The sequence below is a fragment of the Chiloscyllium punctatum genome, chromosome 3 (assembly GCF_047496795.1).
Source record: "Chiloscyllium punctatum isolate Juve2018m chromosome 3, sChiPun1.3, whole genome shotgun sequence".
NCBI lineage: Eukaryota > Metazoa > Chordata > Chondrichthyes > Orectolobiformes > Hemiscylliidae > Chiloscyllium > Chiloscyllium punctatum.
In genome coordinates this window covers 37014753-37033167 of record NC_092741.1, presented here as the reverse complement: position 1 = coordinate 37033167, position 18415 = coordinate 37014753, and the positions used below count along the sequence as shown (strand labels likewise).

Here is an 18415-nt window from a genome sequence, read left to right as displayed (position 1 = left end):
TCCACAGTGTGCATTAATTTAAACATACGACTTAGGCATGCAAACAATGCTGTGTTGGAATGTGGAGGAATCTGCCCTCTTTAACCTTTACCTGCATATGTGCTTCCAACTCTGTCAATGTTGCATGGAAAATACCTATTCATCCTGTTTGGAATATTACTTGCTTATCTGCAACAGCACCTTAGGCATGAATGGTGCCTGTTCTGTTTAGTGCCTTGCTATGCCTTATTTGATAAGAATCAGCAACATTACAGAATGCTGGAATCATGTTTTTCTAGTTCTTTGATGCAACGCAAACTGTCAATGTCAAAATATATTGAATACTTAGGAGATTCTATTCAACACTTTATGGCTAGTCACCCTCAGCAAGCAGAATGGATCCAGGAAGGTAGGGAACAATGGGTAGGAAAATCATTTACTTTTATTTCTCAGCCCCCAATATGTGCAAGGCCACAGATACCACAACCTTTGTTCCCACCATACTCCTTCTGCTAACTATATCTGTCCACCCAGATCTGCTTCCTATGACTTTACAATTCCTTTCCCACAGTCTATACTACTTCTACTAGACCCATGTTTGAGAACATATTTAACACACTTTTCCATTCTACCATTGACTACTGCATCAGTTTCTATCCCTGAATTTGGATAGGGAATCGATAAGACTTTATTCAAGGCTGAGATAGATTTTTAATCAGTATGGGAACCAAAGGCTATGGGAAGAAGAGAAGAGAGTGGAGGAGAAGGTAATCAGGTCAGCCATGATCTCATCAAATGGCAGAGCAGACTCAATGGGCTGAATGGTCTACTTTTATTCCTTTATCTCATGGTCTTAAACATGATTAATTACATAAAGGCAAGTTATTCTTGCTGTTGGAAAAAGGAGTTACTAGAACAAAATGAAATACAGAGTCCAGATCAACTCGTGCAGAGAGTTCAACCATGGTAAAACAGCAAAAGGGAAATCATTTCAATCACCGACACTGCCTGTCTTTATGCTGTAGAAGACCTCAAAATGGCAGTAGGGAAGCGATCAATCAGAGTTCCTGTCCTCCAGGACCAGCCTGGGCTACATGTAGGCGGGGGGGGGGGGGGGGGGGAAGAGGGAGGGATGTGGATGGTAATACCTTTGGGGCTTTCGAAGGGGTACGCCTGCCAAGACACAGCCAGCCCATTCCCTCAGTGCTGGCCACAGGGTTCACCTAGTGGGCCAGTCGTGAGGAGCTGACCTACCCTGCTGGAGGTAAACTCTCAATGGCAGCAGGAGGAAGTTCTGAAAGTCCATAAGCGAGGTGACACCTTGACACCTCCATTGCTGCTGCAAATAAGATCTCAACAGATGAGCACTGACGTTTGTAATGGTGCTGCTGGCATGATGCCCAATCTTATATCCACTTCATAACCCTAAACTTGCCATCTTAATCCAGGCCAGAAGAAATTCTTGTCCCCATCATTCTGTTGCTGACATTAATTCAATTTCCCAATGGCAAAATTGTGGGCTTATGGTTTTTTAATTCTGGGAGAATTTAACCTACATTAGTAATGTAAAGTCAAGGATCAAGTAAGATCATAAGTATTAGGAGCAAAGTAGGCTATTCAGCCTTTCATGCCTACTCCACCATTCTATAACATTATTGCTGAACATGGCACATTTCTGCCTGTACACAACTCCCCCAACCTTTGCCTCTCTTGCAGATCAAAAGATCCATCTAACTCAGCCTTGAATAAATGCCATGGTCTAGAATTCAGAACCTAAAGAGGTTAGCCATAATCATACTGAATGGTGAAGAGTTTAAAGAGCCAAATGGCCTACTTCTGCTCCCAATTCATAGGGTTTTGCTCCAGTAATCAGTCACACATTACTTGATCAAACCATTTTGAAAAAAATCTTATCTTAAAATTTTGTACATCTTGAATTTATTATCAATTATGTACACATTTACAAATGTCCCTTCAAGTCTATGATGAGTTAGTGTCATTTAACTGAAAATAGGTCATCACTTTTAAGCAAGAGTCCTTTATCTATTAGCTTACAAAAAGAGAATAAAAATAATTAGATACATCTGTTAATGTTACCAACATCATGAAGTTCACTGGCAAATACCATATCTAACGTCTGCAAAAATAATCTCCTTTCACTAAAAAAAATACATTTAATAAAATGCTTTGTAAATGAATTGACCTAATCAATTAAGGCTGTAAACAGTAGTGTTTAATATATTATAATAGTTAACTGGAGTATACTTTTCAAAAGGATATCATCAGGATTTTCATAGAAAAATGTAAGATCTAATGAACCCTAGCAAAAGTCCTAGACTCCCATGATAAATAACAGGATTTGATGTATTCAGGTATTCTAACCTACTGGCCCTGTCAAATGCAGAATACACTTAACCTAGCTATTTTTACACTTTTATTTTACAAACATAATAATTTCGTCTATATATAGGTCTCCATGAAGAACGCCGAGTGAGTGTTCTGTATGATTAGGATAACACATTGATTAGGCCACAGTTGGGTTTCTGTAAAGGTACAAATATTTGGACAGATGCTACAGTTTTAACACTGAAAAAGCAATTCTAAGGTCATGAGTTCAAACCTATGACAAAGAGCTGTGACATAAATGCAGTATTATCTTTGAAAAGGAGTTATCCAAAGGATTCTGGCAAGGAAATACCAAAAAAACCAGCACTAGTAGAGATGTGAAAGGCCTTCAATAAATAGCCTGAACTATATCAAAATTCTGATGACTAATAAAGCCTCATGCCACTTGCCTGTAATCTAATAAATTTGGAGAAATGTTCACCAATACTAACTGTGATACTATTCCCCTTTAATATGGAAATCATGAGTCAGTTTAGAGGAACAGTATTTCTACCCATTCCCAGGAAATCATAGCTTATCTCTGCAATATCAAAAACTTGGTAAGCATGTTCTGGAGAAAGCAAGCTGTAAAGGGATCCATTTTTTTCTTGGCTTTCTTGTAAAAAGTTAGCAATGGCCTTCCAGCGGCTTATTTCGACTTCATCATCGACCCATTTGTTTGCTGGTAGTGTTGTGGAACGAAGAAGAGGATACGCAGTGTCATGGTACACTTGGACAAATAAATTCTTCAGAAATGTTGCATCCCTCTGAAAATAACAGAAACAAACCCTAACTTATTTCAATAATAAAGATTTTTAATACTCATTTAAAAATAAGATTAATTTTATGATTTTGTTATCAAAGGATCTCAAACTTTAAATCAAAATGAAACGAAAATCCTGAATAAAAACTCTATAGGACAAGATCCTATTCAAAACAACAGGGGGAAACTTGGTGTATTGTGCTGATTTCACATTAAAATACTAATGTAAAATAAGTAACTAGTAATCAAAGGTATTGTCAGGTACATGTAAACATATAGATTAAAAGAAAAGACTCTTAAGCATTGTGGTAGAGTCCCTATCTCTGGACTGAAGGCTCATGTTCAAGTCCTATCTGCCATGTAGATGTGACATAACATATCTGAACAGGCTGATTAAAATAATTTCTATATATAAACACAATTCAGTATTGTTAAATGGTATAATATATTGTATATGATAGTATAATTCAGAAATCAAATTGAATATTCTTTTATATTTGTACTTTAAATAGAGCCTTTTACAGCCACTGGATACCTCACAATATATTTGCCAGCCAATGGCGTACTCTTTGAAGTGCAGTCACTGATGTAGTAATGTAACATTCTCACCTTGGTCATTATATTCAAGGTTCAAGTTCCAGGAGAGTGGGAGATACAAAATGCCAGTAGCAGAGAATTATAAAATAGATTGCTAGTTGCAATTAATGTTTAGCTTCATGATCACAGATTCATAGAGTATCAGTTGGATTTGATATATTGTAATATTTTAGTTTCATGAAATCAGAGCATTCATTAATCAGCAAGATATAGGTTGCCATTTCTCCTAACTTGTGGAAAACAAGCACTTTGTGGGGCAATGAGTCTCAGAAGATTTAAAAACAGCATTTAACACATTACCTTTACAGACCAGCTGAGAGTTGCTTCCTTTTCAGACCATGCACTCTGTCAAATAGAAAACAAAATATTGTCAGTAATGGTGAGAATATTTATCATGGTTACAGTACTTCCATGAATAGCAAAATAAAATGTCCTTATTTGCAGTTACAGAAATAAAAATATTCAAACAAATATATAGAGAAGTGTAAAGTGATTTTTTTGTTACAAAAATGCTATTAGGTGCAAGCAATGTTGGATGATTAGATAAATGGATGTTTTGGTCAACAAAAAGAAGGAAGCATATACAATCATAGAGCTGTATAGCGTGAAAACAGACCCTTCGGTCCAACTTGTCTATGCCAACCAGATAATCTTTAATTAATCTAGTTTCATTTGACAGCATTTGGCCCATATCCCTCTCATTCATATTCCCATCCTGATGCCTTTTAAATATTGTCATTGTACCAGCTCCACCACTTCTTCACACAGCTCATTCCATACATTCATCACCCTCTGTGTGAGAATGTTGCCCCTTAGGTCTCTTTTAAATTTTTCCCTTCTCATCTTAAACCTATGTCGATAGTTTTAGATTCCTCTACCCTGGGAAAAAGGCCTAGGCTATTCATCCTATCCATGCCCCTCAAGATTTTTTAAACTATGATCAGATCACCCCTCAGCCCTCAATGCTCCAGAGAAAGTAGCCCCAGCCTACTCAGCCTCTCCCGATAGTTTAAACCCTCTAACCCTGGCAAAATCTTTGTAAACCTTTTCTGAACCCTTTCGTGCTTCACAACATCTTCCTATAGGTGGGAAACAACAGCTGACACAGAATTCCAAAAGTAGCCTAACCAATGTCATGTACAGCCGCAACATGACCTCCCAACTCCTGGATTCAGTGCAGAGACCAATAAAGGCAAGTGCACCAATCGCTTTCTTCACTGTCCTGTTAATCTGCAACTCCACTTTTAAGGAACTATAAACCTTCACTCCATGGTCTCTTTATTCAGCAACACTCCCCAGGACCTAACCATTAAGTGCATACATTCTGTCCTGACTTGCCTTGCGAAAATACAGATCTCACATTTATCTAAATTAAACTCCATCTGCCACTCCTCGGCCCATTGGCCAATCTGATCAAATCCTGTTGTACTCCGAAATAAACTTCTTTGCTGTCCTCTAGATCACCAATTCTGGTGTCTCCTGCAAACATACTAACCATACCTCCTATATTCACACCCAAATCATCTATATAAATGATGAAAAGCAGTAGGCCCAGCACCGATCCTTGTGGAACACTGCTGGTCACAGGCCCCCAGTCCGGAAAGCAACCATCTACCACCTGCCTCTGTCTCCTATCTTCAAGCCAGTTCTGCATCCAAATTGCTAGTTCTCCCCGTATTCCATGTGATTTAACCTTGTTAACCAGTCTACCATATGGCACCTTGTCAAAGGACTTACTGAAGTCAATATAGACCACATCCACTGCTCTACCTTCATCAATCCTCTTCATTACTTTCTCAGAAACTCAATCAAGTGCGTGATTCTAGTGATTCCGAGCTGAAGATTGTTGCTAATGTTTCAGCCTTATCTTTTGCACTGATGTGCTGGGTTCTCCCATTGTTGAATAGGAGATATTTGCGGAGTCTCCTCCTCCAGTGAGTTGTTACTTAGCTTTGTCTATTACTTGCTGCTAATGCTGTTGACACACAAGCAGTCCTGCTTTGTAATTGGGTTCAACAGTCATTTTTAGCTTTGCCCAGTGCTGTTCCTGGCATATCCTCCTGCACTCTTCTTGGAAGCAGGGTTGATGCCATAGCTTGATGCTAATGGTAGAGGGAGGATATGCCTGGTGATGAGATTTCAGACTGTGTTACAGCACAATTCTGCTGATGCTGATAGCCCACAGTGTTTAATAAGTGCCAAATCTTGATCCATTAGCTCTGTTCAAAATCTTTCGGATGTAGCAAGGTTTTAGTGTCACATAATACATTTGTGGACGGCACGGTGGCACAGTGGTTAGCACTGCTGCCTCACAGCGCCAGAGACCCGGGTTCAATTCCCGCCTCAGGCGACTGACTGTGTGGAGTTTGCACATTCTCCCCGTGTCTGCGTGGGTTTCCTCCGGGTGCTCCAGTTTCCTTCCACAGTCCAAAAATGTGCAGGTCAGGTGAATTGGACATGCTAAATTGCCCATAGTGTTAGGTGCAGGGGTAAATGTAGGGGAATGGGTCTGGGTGGGTTGAGCTTCGGCGGGTCGGTGTGGACTTGTTGGGCAGAAGGGCCTGTTTCCATACTGTAAGTAATCTAATCTAATCTAATAATACGATGTACGACATTATCAGTGTGAAGATTGGACTTTGTCACCAAAAGGATTGTGCAGTGGTCATTATTACCAATACTGTCATGGACAGATGATTCTGCGGAAAGCAGATTGGTGAGGATAAGGCCAAGTGTGTTTTTTCCTTTAATTTGATCCCTTGCCACCTGCTTTAGATCCAATCAAGCAGCCATGTCCTTTAGGACTCGACCAGTTTGACTAATAGTGGTCCGGTCGAGTCACTCTTGGTGGTGGACATTGAAGTCACCTACCCAGAGTACATTCTGCATACTTGCCACTCTCAGTGCTTTTTCCAAATGTTGTTCAACACTGAGGAATACTAAATTGTAAGCCAAGGGAGCACAACACATGGTAATCAGCAGGAAGTACCCTTACCCATGTTTGATCTGATACAATGAGATTTCATGGTGTTTGAAGCCAATATTGATGATCCACATGGTAACTCGTTCCCAAATGCATCCACTGTGCTACCACCTCTGCTGGGCGTGTGCTACTGGTAGGACAGTACATATGCAGAGATGGTGATGATGGAGTGTGGAACATTAGGAAGTAGATGTTACTTTTACAAACCGTGCATATACCAAACAACCTAATGAAGGAGGATGAATTTGTCTGTTAAAAAAAAGGTTGCTTTGGCAATCTAACAGGTCTGCCTTGCTCAACTCTGCACCATTACTCAGGCAAAGTGGTGCTTTTGCCCCCACATCTTAGATATTCTGGGAAAAATTGGTAATTTTAAGTTACTAGAATTGCTATATATCCTTTTTAGTAAATTGGGAAGATGACTAAAGGCAAAAGGCAGCAAGCATCACAATAAGCAGCGACAGATGCACCTGTGGCCGCAGCGTCGGTCTCCAAGCCCGTTGGACTTACCTTCGCAGCAAGACCTGGTTTGGGAGTTTGTCAAACTCCGAGAAAAGATCAAATCAGCGATGGAAGAGACCCGGGCCAGGCTGGAACCAATCTCAGCCATGCTCCAAAAGCATGAGCAGGAGATGCAGCATCTCAGGCAGTGTGTGAAGGTGTGGGAGTGGCGGACTGTGGCGTCAGAGACCACAGCCGAATCTTCGGCAGGACAGATCCAGGCTTTGGAAAAGCAGATACAGGCCTTAGTGGAGGTCAATGACCTCAAGAATCGAGGATGGAGAAAGAGCATTCATATTATCGGGCTGCCGGAGTGAGAAGAAGAGTATCAGCCAGCCAGCTTTTCTGAGCAATGGTTGCTGCGTTTTCAGGGATGGGAAGCCAAGCCAGGCCAGGTGCAAATCGATCAAGCTCACTGGGTCACGGTGGAGTCACAGGCCCAAGTTGGACCAGCACCCCCACATGGTCCTAGTGTGATTTCAGTCCTATAGAGACAAGCAAAAAGTGTCGGAAGCTTTCAGAATGCTGGGGAAGGATCCACAGGTCCTATAAAGGATTGAAGATTACGTTTTTTTCAGGTCTTTTCTGCGGCTGTGATCTGTAAAAGGAAGACCTTTGATGAGGTAAAGAAGAGGCTGCGGTATCTGAATATCCAATACTTTTTAAGGTACCGTGCAGTGCTCCGTTTCAGCCAAGGAGGGTCCATACATGTCTTTGACTCAATAAAGAAAGCAAAGAACATTTTGGACACGTTAAAATAGATTAACTGGCTCAAGCAATATGGACAATAATGGTTTTTCTTTGCTGTTTCTTTCGTTCGGTTTTGTCTCTTTCATGTTTTTTTCTCTCCTCCTCTCTTCCTTTTTGCTTTCCTGGGGTTTGGGAACCATTGTCAGAACTTTTGGTTTGTTTCTTCAGCAATAATGGAGGTCAATGTATGGGTGGGTTGGGTGAAATACCCACTTTTAATTCCTATGCTTATAAAATTTATGAAATATTTACTTTTGTTTTGTCTGGGTTTGGGGCATGGGTCCAGCTAGAAGGAGCCATGGAGGTGTTTGTAGGTAGTGTAATGGGCAAGGGAGAAACTCTGTTTTTACCTGTTTTTTGTATTGGTTTATTGTAGCTATAGTTTTTAAAAGTTTTGTTTTAGTAGTTTTTGTAGATGTGTTCTTCAGACTCTGAGTCTCCACTCGGCGCATCGTGAGTAGGTTCCTCCTGTCTGGTTGTTTTAGATGACTATGGCTAGTTGTTTGTTCAAATGGAATATTAAGGGGAGTCACTCACCGATTAAGAGAAAGGAAGTACTTTCAAGTCTTAGAAAGGAGAGGTTTGAAAATGCTCTGTTTCAAGAAACCCACCTTGATGACAAGGAGCATCTAAAGTTGAAGCTGGTGGGGGGGGGCCCTGGGGGTTGACCACATGTTCTTTTCATTGTTTAACACTAAACGCAGGGGAGTGGCTATACTCATTCAGAAGAATCTCCCATTCCACTTGCTAGATCAAATTAAGGATGAATATGGGTGGGTTCTCAAAGTTTTAGTACATGGTGAGGAATACAGTGTCCTGAATGTTCACTGTCCCCTAGCACACGCCCTTAAATTTCTGAAGGATGCGCTTTCTAGGTTGATTGCCCTTGGAACGCGCCATACTATTAGAGGGGGAGACTTTACTCGCCTCATGGATCCCACAGTAGATAGGATGCCGAGGGGTTCCCAGGGCATCTCCCTATAATCTAAACAATTGACTTATGTGTGGAGTTGGGATTGGTAGATGAACGGAGATGTCTTCACTCAGCGGGTGGGGATTTCACTTTTTTTTCCAATCCACATAAGCAATGTATTTGGAGGTTAAGGGTAATGGGGTAGGTTCGCAGCATTGGCACATGAATCCCTTTCTCCTTAATGACAGTTAGTTTATTGAATACTTCTCATGGGAGTTTAAAGCGTTTTTGGATGTCAGCCAGTAACCTGTCTGTATTTTGGGAGACTGCGAAGGTCTACACAAGGGGTATAATCATCTCTTATTCAGCTAGTCAGAAATGGCAAAGGGGAGAGCTGCAACGTCTGCTTGAGACCCAGCTGAAGGCAGCCGAAATCGCATATTTTGATGGGCCATCGGTGATTAAATTACAGCCAATCACAACTCTCTGGGCTGCTCTGAATTCCGTGCTTACTCAAACAATGAAGAGTCATAGAGATGTACAGCATGGAAACAGACCCTTTGGTCCAACTCATCCATGCCAACCAGATATCCCAACCCAATCTAGTCCCACCTGCCAGCAGTCGATCCATATCCCTCCAAACCCTTCCTATTCATATACCCATCCAAATGCCTCTTAAATGTTGCAATTGTACCAACCTCCACCACTTCCTCTGGCAGCTTATTCCATACACATACCACACTCTACATGAAAAAGTTGCCCCTTAGGTGTCTGTTATATCTTTCCCCTCTCACCCTAAACCTATGCCCTCTAGTTCTGGACTCCCTCACCCCACAGAAAAGACTTTGTCTATTTATCCTATCCATGCCCCTCATGATTTTATAAACCTCTAAGGTCACCCCCTCAGCCTCTAATGCTCCAGGTAAAACAGCCCCAGCCTATTCAACCTCTCCCTATAGCTCAAATCCTCCAACCCTGGCAACATCATTGTAAATCTTTTCTGAACCCTTTCAAGTTTCACAACACTTTTCCCATATGAAGGAGACCAGAATTGCACGCAATATTCCAACAGTGCCCTAACCAATGTCCTGTACAGCCGCAACATGACCTCCCAACTCCTGTACTCAATACTCTGACCAATAAAGGAAAGCATACCTAACATCGCCTTCACTATCCTATTTACCTGCATTTCCACTTTCAAGGAATTATAAAGCTGAAGAGAGAGAATCTTTTTGCGAAACAAAGGTTATTTCAGTATGGTGATAGGCCAGGTAAATACCTGGCATATTTGGCTAGGAAAAAGAGCACCCCCCAATCTATCACATCTATTAGAGAGGGTACTGGGACTCTTGCGACTCCAAAAAGATTAATCATGCTTTTAGGAAATTTTATTCCGAGCTGTATCAGTCAGAGGGCTGTGAGGACAGGTTGGCGAAGATAGAGTCCTTCTGTAAGAACCTGGACCTTCCAGGTGTGACTTAGGAGCAGGCGTCCCTTCTGAATGCTCCTTGACAGTGCGATAAGACAGCTCTGAAGTGGTAAAGCACCCAGTCCAGATGGACTTCAGAGTGAGCTTTATAATTAGATTAGATTCCCTACTGTGTGGAAACAGGCCCTTTGGCCCAATAAATCCATACCGACCCTCCAAGAGCAACCCACCCAGACCCATACCCCTTCACCTAACACTACGGGCTATTTAGCATGGCCAATTCACCTAACCTGCCCATTTTTGGACTGTGGGAGGAAACCGCAGCACCCGGAGGAAACCACATAGACATGGGGAGAATGTGCAAACTCTACACAGACAGTTGCCTGAGGCGGGAATTGAACCCAGGCCTCAGGCGCTGTGAGGCAACAGTGCTAACCACTGTGCCACCGTGCCACCAATGAATTTACGAACATGTTGGCCGGACCAATGCTGGGCATATTTGTACAGTCAGGACTGCCTCCCGCCCTCTTTGAGAGAAGCTAATATTTCTCTCATCTTCAAGAGGGGAAAGGCCCCAGAGGACTATGCTTTGTATAGGCCCATTTCGCTGCTAAACTTGGATTTTAAAATTTTATGTAAGACACTAGCATTGAGATTAGAGAAGGTGTTGCCCTCTATTGTAAAGGAGGATCAGACAGGTTTTATTAAGGGCTGTAGGTCCTCTAATAACATTAGAAGAGTACTGAACATGATCCACGTGTGACAGCAGAGGTCGACTCCCAGACTTGGTAATCTCCCTTGATGCGGAGAAGATGTTTGACTGGGTGGAGTGGCCATATCTTTATGTTCTGGAGCGGTTTGGTCTCGGTGGGGTCTTTACCAGATGGGTGGAAGTGCTATATAGTGATCATGGCAGTGGTGCTTCCTCATGGCATAAGATCTAATAATTTAGTATCGGTAGAGACAGCCAACAAGGTTTTCCCCTTTCACTAGTGTTGTTCAGGCTGGTGATCAAGCCAATGGCGGAGGCTATCTGGAGGGACCACAATATAATTCCTATTGTAGGAATGCTAGGATTTCGGCCAGGGTTGATGGGGCACATAAGATCACACTCTATGCAGATGACGTTCTCTTTTCCTTTCAAACCCGGCAGTGTCTGTGCTTCATTTAATACAATATATAAATTTAATTGACTCTTTCTCGGGGTGTAAGATTGATTTTATGAAGTCGGAGGCCAAGCCTGTGGGGGCATACCCGATCTCAAAGGTGAAATCTGATTTCCATTCAGGTGGTCACAGGGAGGTTTTCTGTCCCTAGGCATTTTCATTACTCCTGCCTTTGATCAGTTATATAAGGCTAACTTTGTGCACTTGTTCGATAAGATAAGGCAGGATCTTCAGCGTTGAGAGATTCTTCCAATATCTTGGTTAGGCCGAATAGCTCTTAATAAAATGAAAGTTCTCCCTCGCATATTATATCTCATGCGAATGCTTCCTCTGATAGGCAAACATTGCTGAGACTCAATGGTTGGCTCGGTTCTTTTAGGAGAAAGTGAGGACTGCAGATGCTGGAGATCAGAGCTGAAAAATGTGTTGCTGAAAAAGCGCAGCAGGTCAGGCAGCATCCAAGGAGCAGGAGAATAGATGTTTCGGGCATAAACCCTTCTTCAGGATTCCTGATAAAGGGCTTATGCCTGAACCGTCGATTCTCCTGCTCCTTGGATGCTGCCTGACCTGCTGCGCTTTTCCAGCAACACATTTTTCAGCTCGGTTCTTTTATTTTGGCGTCACAGGCAGCCTCTCATTAAGCTTGCCAAATTGCAACTTCCCCATGGAATGGAGGGGGTGAGACTTTCCAGATATCAAGAGTTACCAAATAAGCTCCCTCCCACCTATCCTTTGTGAAAGATTGGGCTTTTGACGACCCAAGGTCGATATGCCTGGATATTGAGTCTTCTCAGGCCAAGTGCCCCCTTATTAATCTGTTATTCATGGATAAGATGAGGACAGTCACAGAGTATTGTTGGAACCCAAGCGTCATCAATACAGTTAAAGTGTGGAGAGCAATGTGACAAAGTAACAGCAGTTTATCTAAAACCTTCTTTCTCACTCCTATAGTAGGAATGCCAGGATTTTGGCCAAGGTTGATGGGCTCTGGTTTTATGTTATGGATGTCCAGGGGAGTCTCTTGTCTGGGAGACTTATGTGAGAGGGAGGTCATGATACCCTTCGATCAGTTGAGTCGGAAGTATGAATTGCCCAGCAGGGACCTCTTTTGCTACTTTCAGGCACTTTATCCAGAAAAAGGCTACACTTCTGATTGATCCTTATAGATCTGATATAGAGAGGAAAGTGCTCCAGACTACAGGCACTCTCCTGATTAGCACCCTTTACCATTTACTGGGACGTGGCACCTCGAAAAATATTGAGCAGCTCCGTGGGGTCTGGGAGCAAGAGCTGGGAGTGGAGATTTTGTCATAGATATGGGAGAACATTTGGGAGAATGTGAGAAAGCTCTCATTGAAACAGGATGCATGCTATGCAGCTGAAGGTCCTTCACATGGTTCATCTGGCCCCAGAGCGGCTTGGGAAATTCAAAAAGGGAACATCTCCATTATGCCCCAAATGCAAAACAGGTATTGGCACTTTTACCCATTGTTTGTGGTCATGCCCCAAGCTTTCCAAGTATGGGAGTGCTATGGCAAGTGTCACGGAGGGAATCCTGGGGACTAAGGTAAAGGTAGATCTGGTGCCTCTTAGCCCAGGCCTGCCAAATTTGCCTTCCTTAGATAAGCATGAGAAAAAGCTGTATTTCTACATATTGTGCAAGGAAGAACACTTTGATGAGCTGGGTCTCAGAAAGCCGTCCGGGCCTGCTGAGATGGCATAGATTAGTTATGGAGCACACCACCCCGGACTTGCTTACAAGTAAAGTACACCAGAAAACAGAACTTTTCTGCAAGACATGGCGGCCCTTTCTAAACAATCTAGAGGCAGTTTATTGGCCATATTAACTACAGCTTTCGTTTAGCCACGAGACTTGAGTCTGATGAGTCAGATGCCCTGACAAGAAGAATCCTGAATAAATACGGGTATGCTAACTGATGCTCCCAGTGCTAGGGAGCTTTTGGGGGAATTGCGCTGAGTGGAGTAATTTAATTTAATTTAATTTAATTTATTTTGTTCAATTATTTGTTGAATTATAGTACGGGTAGCTTTTTTAAAATTGTTATTTACTTTGTAGAGTAGCAGTTAATTTATTGTAATTGTTGTTATATCTCAGATTGTTACTTTTTTTGTAATGTTATGATTTTGTAAAGAATAAGAATCATTTCAATAAAAAAAGGTTGCTTTAACATTTCACATTTTTGTTACACTATTTTAAAAATCACTAGTCACTATCGAAATGCATTACCAGTCTGAAGAGTACAAAGAGAAGAAATAAAATTAGATTTAGTGACCAAATCTACAATCAAAAAGATACACTGAGAAAACTTAAAGACAGGAGAACAAGAAGCTCAAACAAATGTAAAATCTGTATCTACAAGAGTTGCAAATAAGAAAGAATACATACAGTGGAAGTTGGACATACGTAGACCAGAGACTGAAATATTTACTGAAATAAGATAGGGCAATGTCATGGAGCATCTCATTTATTTTTCTACCAAAAATTGGGAGTGAAAACAAAGCCTATGAAAATCAAAGAGGACAAGATAATGAGTGAACATTAATTACTGGCGGCGGAGGAGGTGCTTCTGCAATTTTAGATGGGTTGCAGTACTCCATTATAAACACTGATATACAATGAAGAATGGAAGACTGACAAGAGGGACATAGGGATGGTCAAGACCTGAAAACTTGGAAGCAGGATTCTATTGGTTGTATTAGTGAATATAGGGCAGGTGCATGCAGCATTATCAAGCAGAAAGTAACATGTTGAAATAAATTGCGGTTTTGAACATGATCAGAAAATGGTAATGCTGACTGACAACAGACTTACCCTAACAGCATCTAAAATGTCAGTTTGTTCCAGCAGTTCTGGAAATGTCGCCAGCACTGGGTTACAGATGAGATCTGCAAAAAAAGGTGAACAAAATAAATCAACGCTGAAAGGTGCACATCAAAAGTCTCTTTGTTCAAACTAAATTTTAAGAAGTACAAGAACTGGCCCAACTGGTCTAAAACACGTAGCGTCCTTTGGCAAAGTTACAATAGTTTGGGTGGGGAATGTAGTTGATGGAGTTGCCACAGTAAAATGGGAATAAACAGTATTAGTCAGCTATGTTTTAGCCAAGTTTAACATCTTGATACAGGAGTCAATGAGGAGTTGGCCCCTGTATAAAAAGGAGTGGCCATAATGAGAAGAAATTTGCAATACTTAGACTATCTTTTCTTGGCACTTTGAAAGCTGAGAAGATTTAATATTCTGAAACGTTTCGATAAAGTGATATAGTAAAACAAAATTCCTCTAGTTATGAAATCAGTATTAATCAGATATTTATTGGAAGTTGTTAACAAGAGAACGAGGAGATTAGAAAAAGTTTTTTTTACACTGAAGTAAAGAATAGTTTGCCAAATATGTGGTGAAATCCTTGTCTGAATCCTTCAAATTAAGTTTCACAAAACAAAAATAGCTCTAAGCAAAGTCAGATTTCAGTGCTGAGACTGCAAAAGTAAAACCATCCCTAAAATAAAAGTATAATACTGCAAATGCTCAGCTTCTCCAGAACTGTTTTAGTTTGTTTTAAAATTACTCTGCCTTGTCCTCCTTGTCTGCAATGTGGCACTGTTAAGCACAGTTAAAAATCACACAACGCTAGGTTGCAGTCCTCAGGTTGCCTCAGTTTATGGGGTGAATTAGTATTTGCAGAATTACATTTTATTTTGCTCAAAAACTGCATAAATGCATGTAAGATTCCATAATTCACACTTTAGAAATAGAAGCAGTCTAACTCAACATTGCAATACAGACTTTAACCTCATGCCTTTAATGCATTATCTGAGTGGAAATGGCACCTATTGTTAGAAAAGCTGAAGCCATCTTGATAACATAACTTAAAAGGAGTTCTGGGATCTACATATTAAAGAGCCAAAACTAGTATATCCCATTCTAAAAGATGAAAGGCCTAATCTAAATTTGTTTAATATATCAATACAGCTCCATGACACTGTAACCCTTTTGATATAAATTCTGTGTCTTATGGTCCTGTTTCACACCCACCTGATAAAGAGGCAGCACCTCAAAAGCTGGTGCTTCCAAATAAACCTGTTGGACTATAATCTAGTGTTGTGTGATTTTTAACTTTGTCCACCCCAGTCCAACACCAGCACTCCAAATCATGATTGTTAAGTACATCTTCCACAATGCCTCTTAACCATAAGCCAACTGGGAGGAACTGCACACCACTTGACCACTGGATTCTTATCTATCCAGTCTAGCCAGAGAATCACTTAGAATGGCTTCTCTGTCCGGTTCCATGCTGTTACCCAAGGATCTATACATTCGTTTGGTCTTATTGCCTTATGTAAGCTATTCCTTAACATCATTCAAAACAAAAGGGCAGTATTTTCACCATGAAGGCAGGAAACTTCCTGATTCAGCAGATTCTTATTTGTGGAAACGACCCCAGTATACAATTTTTATTCCAGTTTGGGGAGGTGGGGAACAGAATTAGCCATAGTGAATTGTGAAACTAAATTGGACCTCTTCATTGGTGGACATGAGACAGGTGCATGCTAAGGCAAGCTGGTTACAGACGAACCTCGATTATCAGAATATTAGTTATCCAAAGAAGATCTCAAGGTCCCAATTAAAAACATTACATCAAAGAGTCGTTTCCAACACTGATCGCGTCTTTTGTTTACAATGATTAAAAGTGAATTCGGCTTACTGAAATGCTGCCGAGAACAGTCCTGGACATCGATTGGAGCCCAGGCACCATCTAAAAATGACTGACTTCTCCCTCTCCCCACACTTTGCCTGGAATTCTACACAGAGGTGTACCCTAAAATCCCCTTCCCCAGATAATCTCTCCAACATTGTCCTATACAGGGCAGTTGAACAGTAAGAAGTTGAGTGTGTGTGCGCATGCTATTTTGAGACTCACTCCCCCCCAAAAGGCAGTAGCAATCTTGCTTTTGGTGTCCAGTCTATCTGCCTCCCACCCCCCACACCAGGACTGAGACAAAGAGAGGGAGCAAGGCAGGCAGAGCGAGAAAAAAGGAAACTTCAGAAAACACCAAGCCCCAGAGGAAAGGCATTGTATCAATTAATGGAATAATCAATTATCCAAATGAAATAGCTCCCGCCCATAATCAAGGGATAATCGAGGTTCCGCTTTACTTCAGTCCAGTTGTATTAAAAAAATCTGTTAAGCTCTCTAGCCCGTGGAAATTGATTTGGAGAAGTGAGCGATTTGGACATGTTAAGAGGATGGGCAAATGCATGGCAGATGAAGTATTAATATAGATAAATGTGAGGTTATTCACTTTGGTAGCAAAAATAGAAGGCAGATTATTATCTGATTGGTGATAAATTGGGAAATGGGGAGGTGAGACCTGATCTGGTGTCCTCTTATATCAGTAATATGCATGCAGGTGCAGCAAATGGTGAGGAAGGCAATCAGTATGCAGGCCTTCAAAGCAAGAGGATTTGAGTACAACAGCAGGGATGTCTTGCTGCAACAGTCTCGGTGAGACCACAGCTGGAGAACTAAGTACACTTTTGTTCTCCTTATTTGAGGAAGCATATTTTGGCTATGGGGTGAATGCAACACAGATTTAACAGACTGATTCCTGGGATGACAGTACTGGCAGTACAGCCATTAGAAGTTAAGACTATATTCAATAGAGTTTAGAAAGGTGAGGGGGGAAATTTCATAAAAAATTACAAAATTCTAACATGGCTAGACAGGTTAAATACAGAAAGTATGTTCCCAAATACACCTGAGGAGTCTAGAAATAGGAGTCACAGTACAAGGATAAAGGGAAGGCCATTTAGGACTGAGATGAGGAGAAACTCCTTCACTCTGAGGGTGATGAGCCTATGGAATTCTGTGCCACAAAAAACGTTTGATGCCAAAAAAATTGAATGGTTTCAAGAAAGAGGTAGATATAGCTCTTAGGGCTAAAGGGTATGGGGCAAAAGCAGGAACAGGGTACTGAGTAGGATGTCCTGCCACGATCATACTGAATGATAAGACCATAAGACATAGGAGTGGAAGTAGGCCATTCAGCCCATCGAGTCCACTCCGCCATTCAATCATGGCTGCTGGGCACTTCAACTCCACTTACCCGCATTCTCCCCGTAGCCCTTAATTCCCCGAGACAACAAGAATCTATCAATCTCTGCCTTGAAGACTTTAGCATCCCGGCCTCCACTGCACTCTGCGGCAATGAATTCCACAGGCCCACCACTCTCTGGCTGAAGAAATGTCTACGCATTTCTGTTCTGAATTTACCCCCTCTAATTCTAAGGCTGTGTCCACGGGTCCTAGTCTCCTCACCTAACGGAAACAATTTCCTAGCATCCACCCTTTCCAAGCCATGTATTATCTTGTACGTCTCTATTAAGTCTCCCCTTAATCTTCTAAACTCCAATGACTACAATCCCAAAATCCTCAGCCGTTCCTCATATGTTAGACCTACCATTCCAGGGATCATCCGTGTGAATCTCCGCTAGACACGTTCCAGTGCCAGTATGTCCTTCCTGAGGTGTGGGGACCAAAACTGGACACAGTACTCCAAATGGGGCCTAACCAGAGCTTTATAAAGTCTCAATGAACAGTCTCGATGAACAGAATGGCTTAATCTTGTCCCTTTTTTAAATGTTTCTATGCCCTCCACTCCATTCACCTCCCTATCTACCGCCCTCCCTCACAATCTCCATGTCCCAACATATACCCCTTTCCCATTGCCACCCACCCAGTATAGGTGTTATGTTGAAACAATCAAAACAGCTTGCATTCAGACACAGTTGATACAGAGAGGAACTTCCATCCTAGCTGCTTTCTTTGTCCTGGACCCAAACTAGCCTTGCCTGAAAATTTTCAGGGTTACCTCAGTAATCCTTCCCCTCCCATTTTCATAGTAATGTGAATCACAAGAGGCTTGTATACAT

General features: G+C 41.6%; 1 protein-coding gene across 1 annotated transcript in view; it reads right to left on the bottom strand.

The window, feature by feature from the left end:
* Positions 1-1900: 1900 nt before the first annotated feature.
* nphp1 (nephronophthisis 1) overlaps positions 1901-18415 on the bottom strand; it is a 153169-nt gene continuing 136654 nt past the window's right edge. The window contains exons 18-20 of the mRNA XM_072551414.1: positions 14297-14370; positions 4025-4069; positions 1901-3131 (exon numbers count right to left, since the gene is read on the bottom strand). Of these exons, the coding sequence (XP_072407515.1) occupies positions 2853-3131; positions 4025-4069; positions 14297-14370 (398 nt within the window). The 3' untranslated portion in view covers positions 1901-2852. The remainder of the gene's footprint in view (positions 3132-4024; positions 4070-14296; positions 14371-18415) is intronic.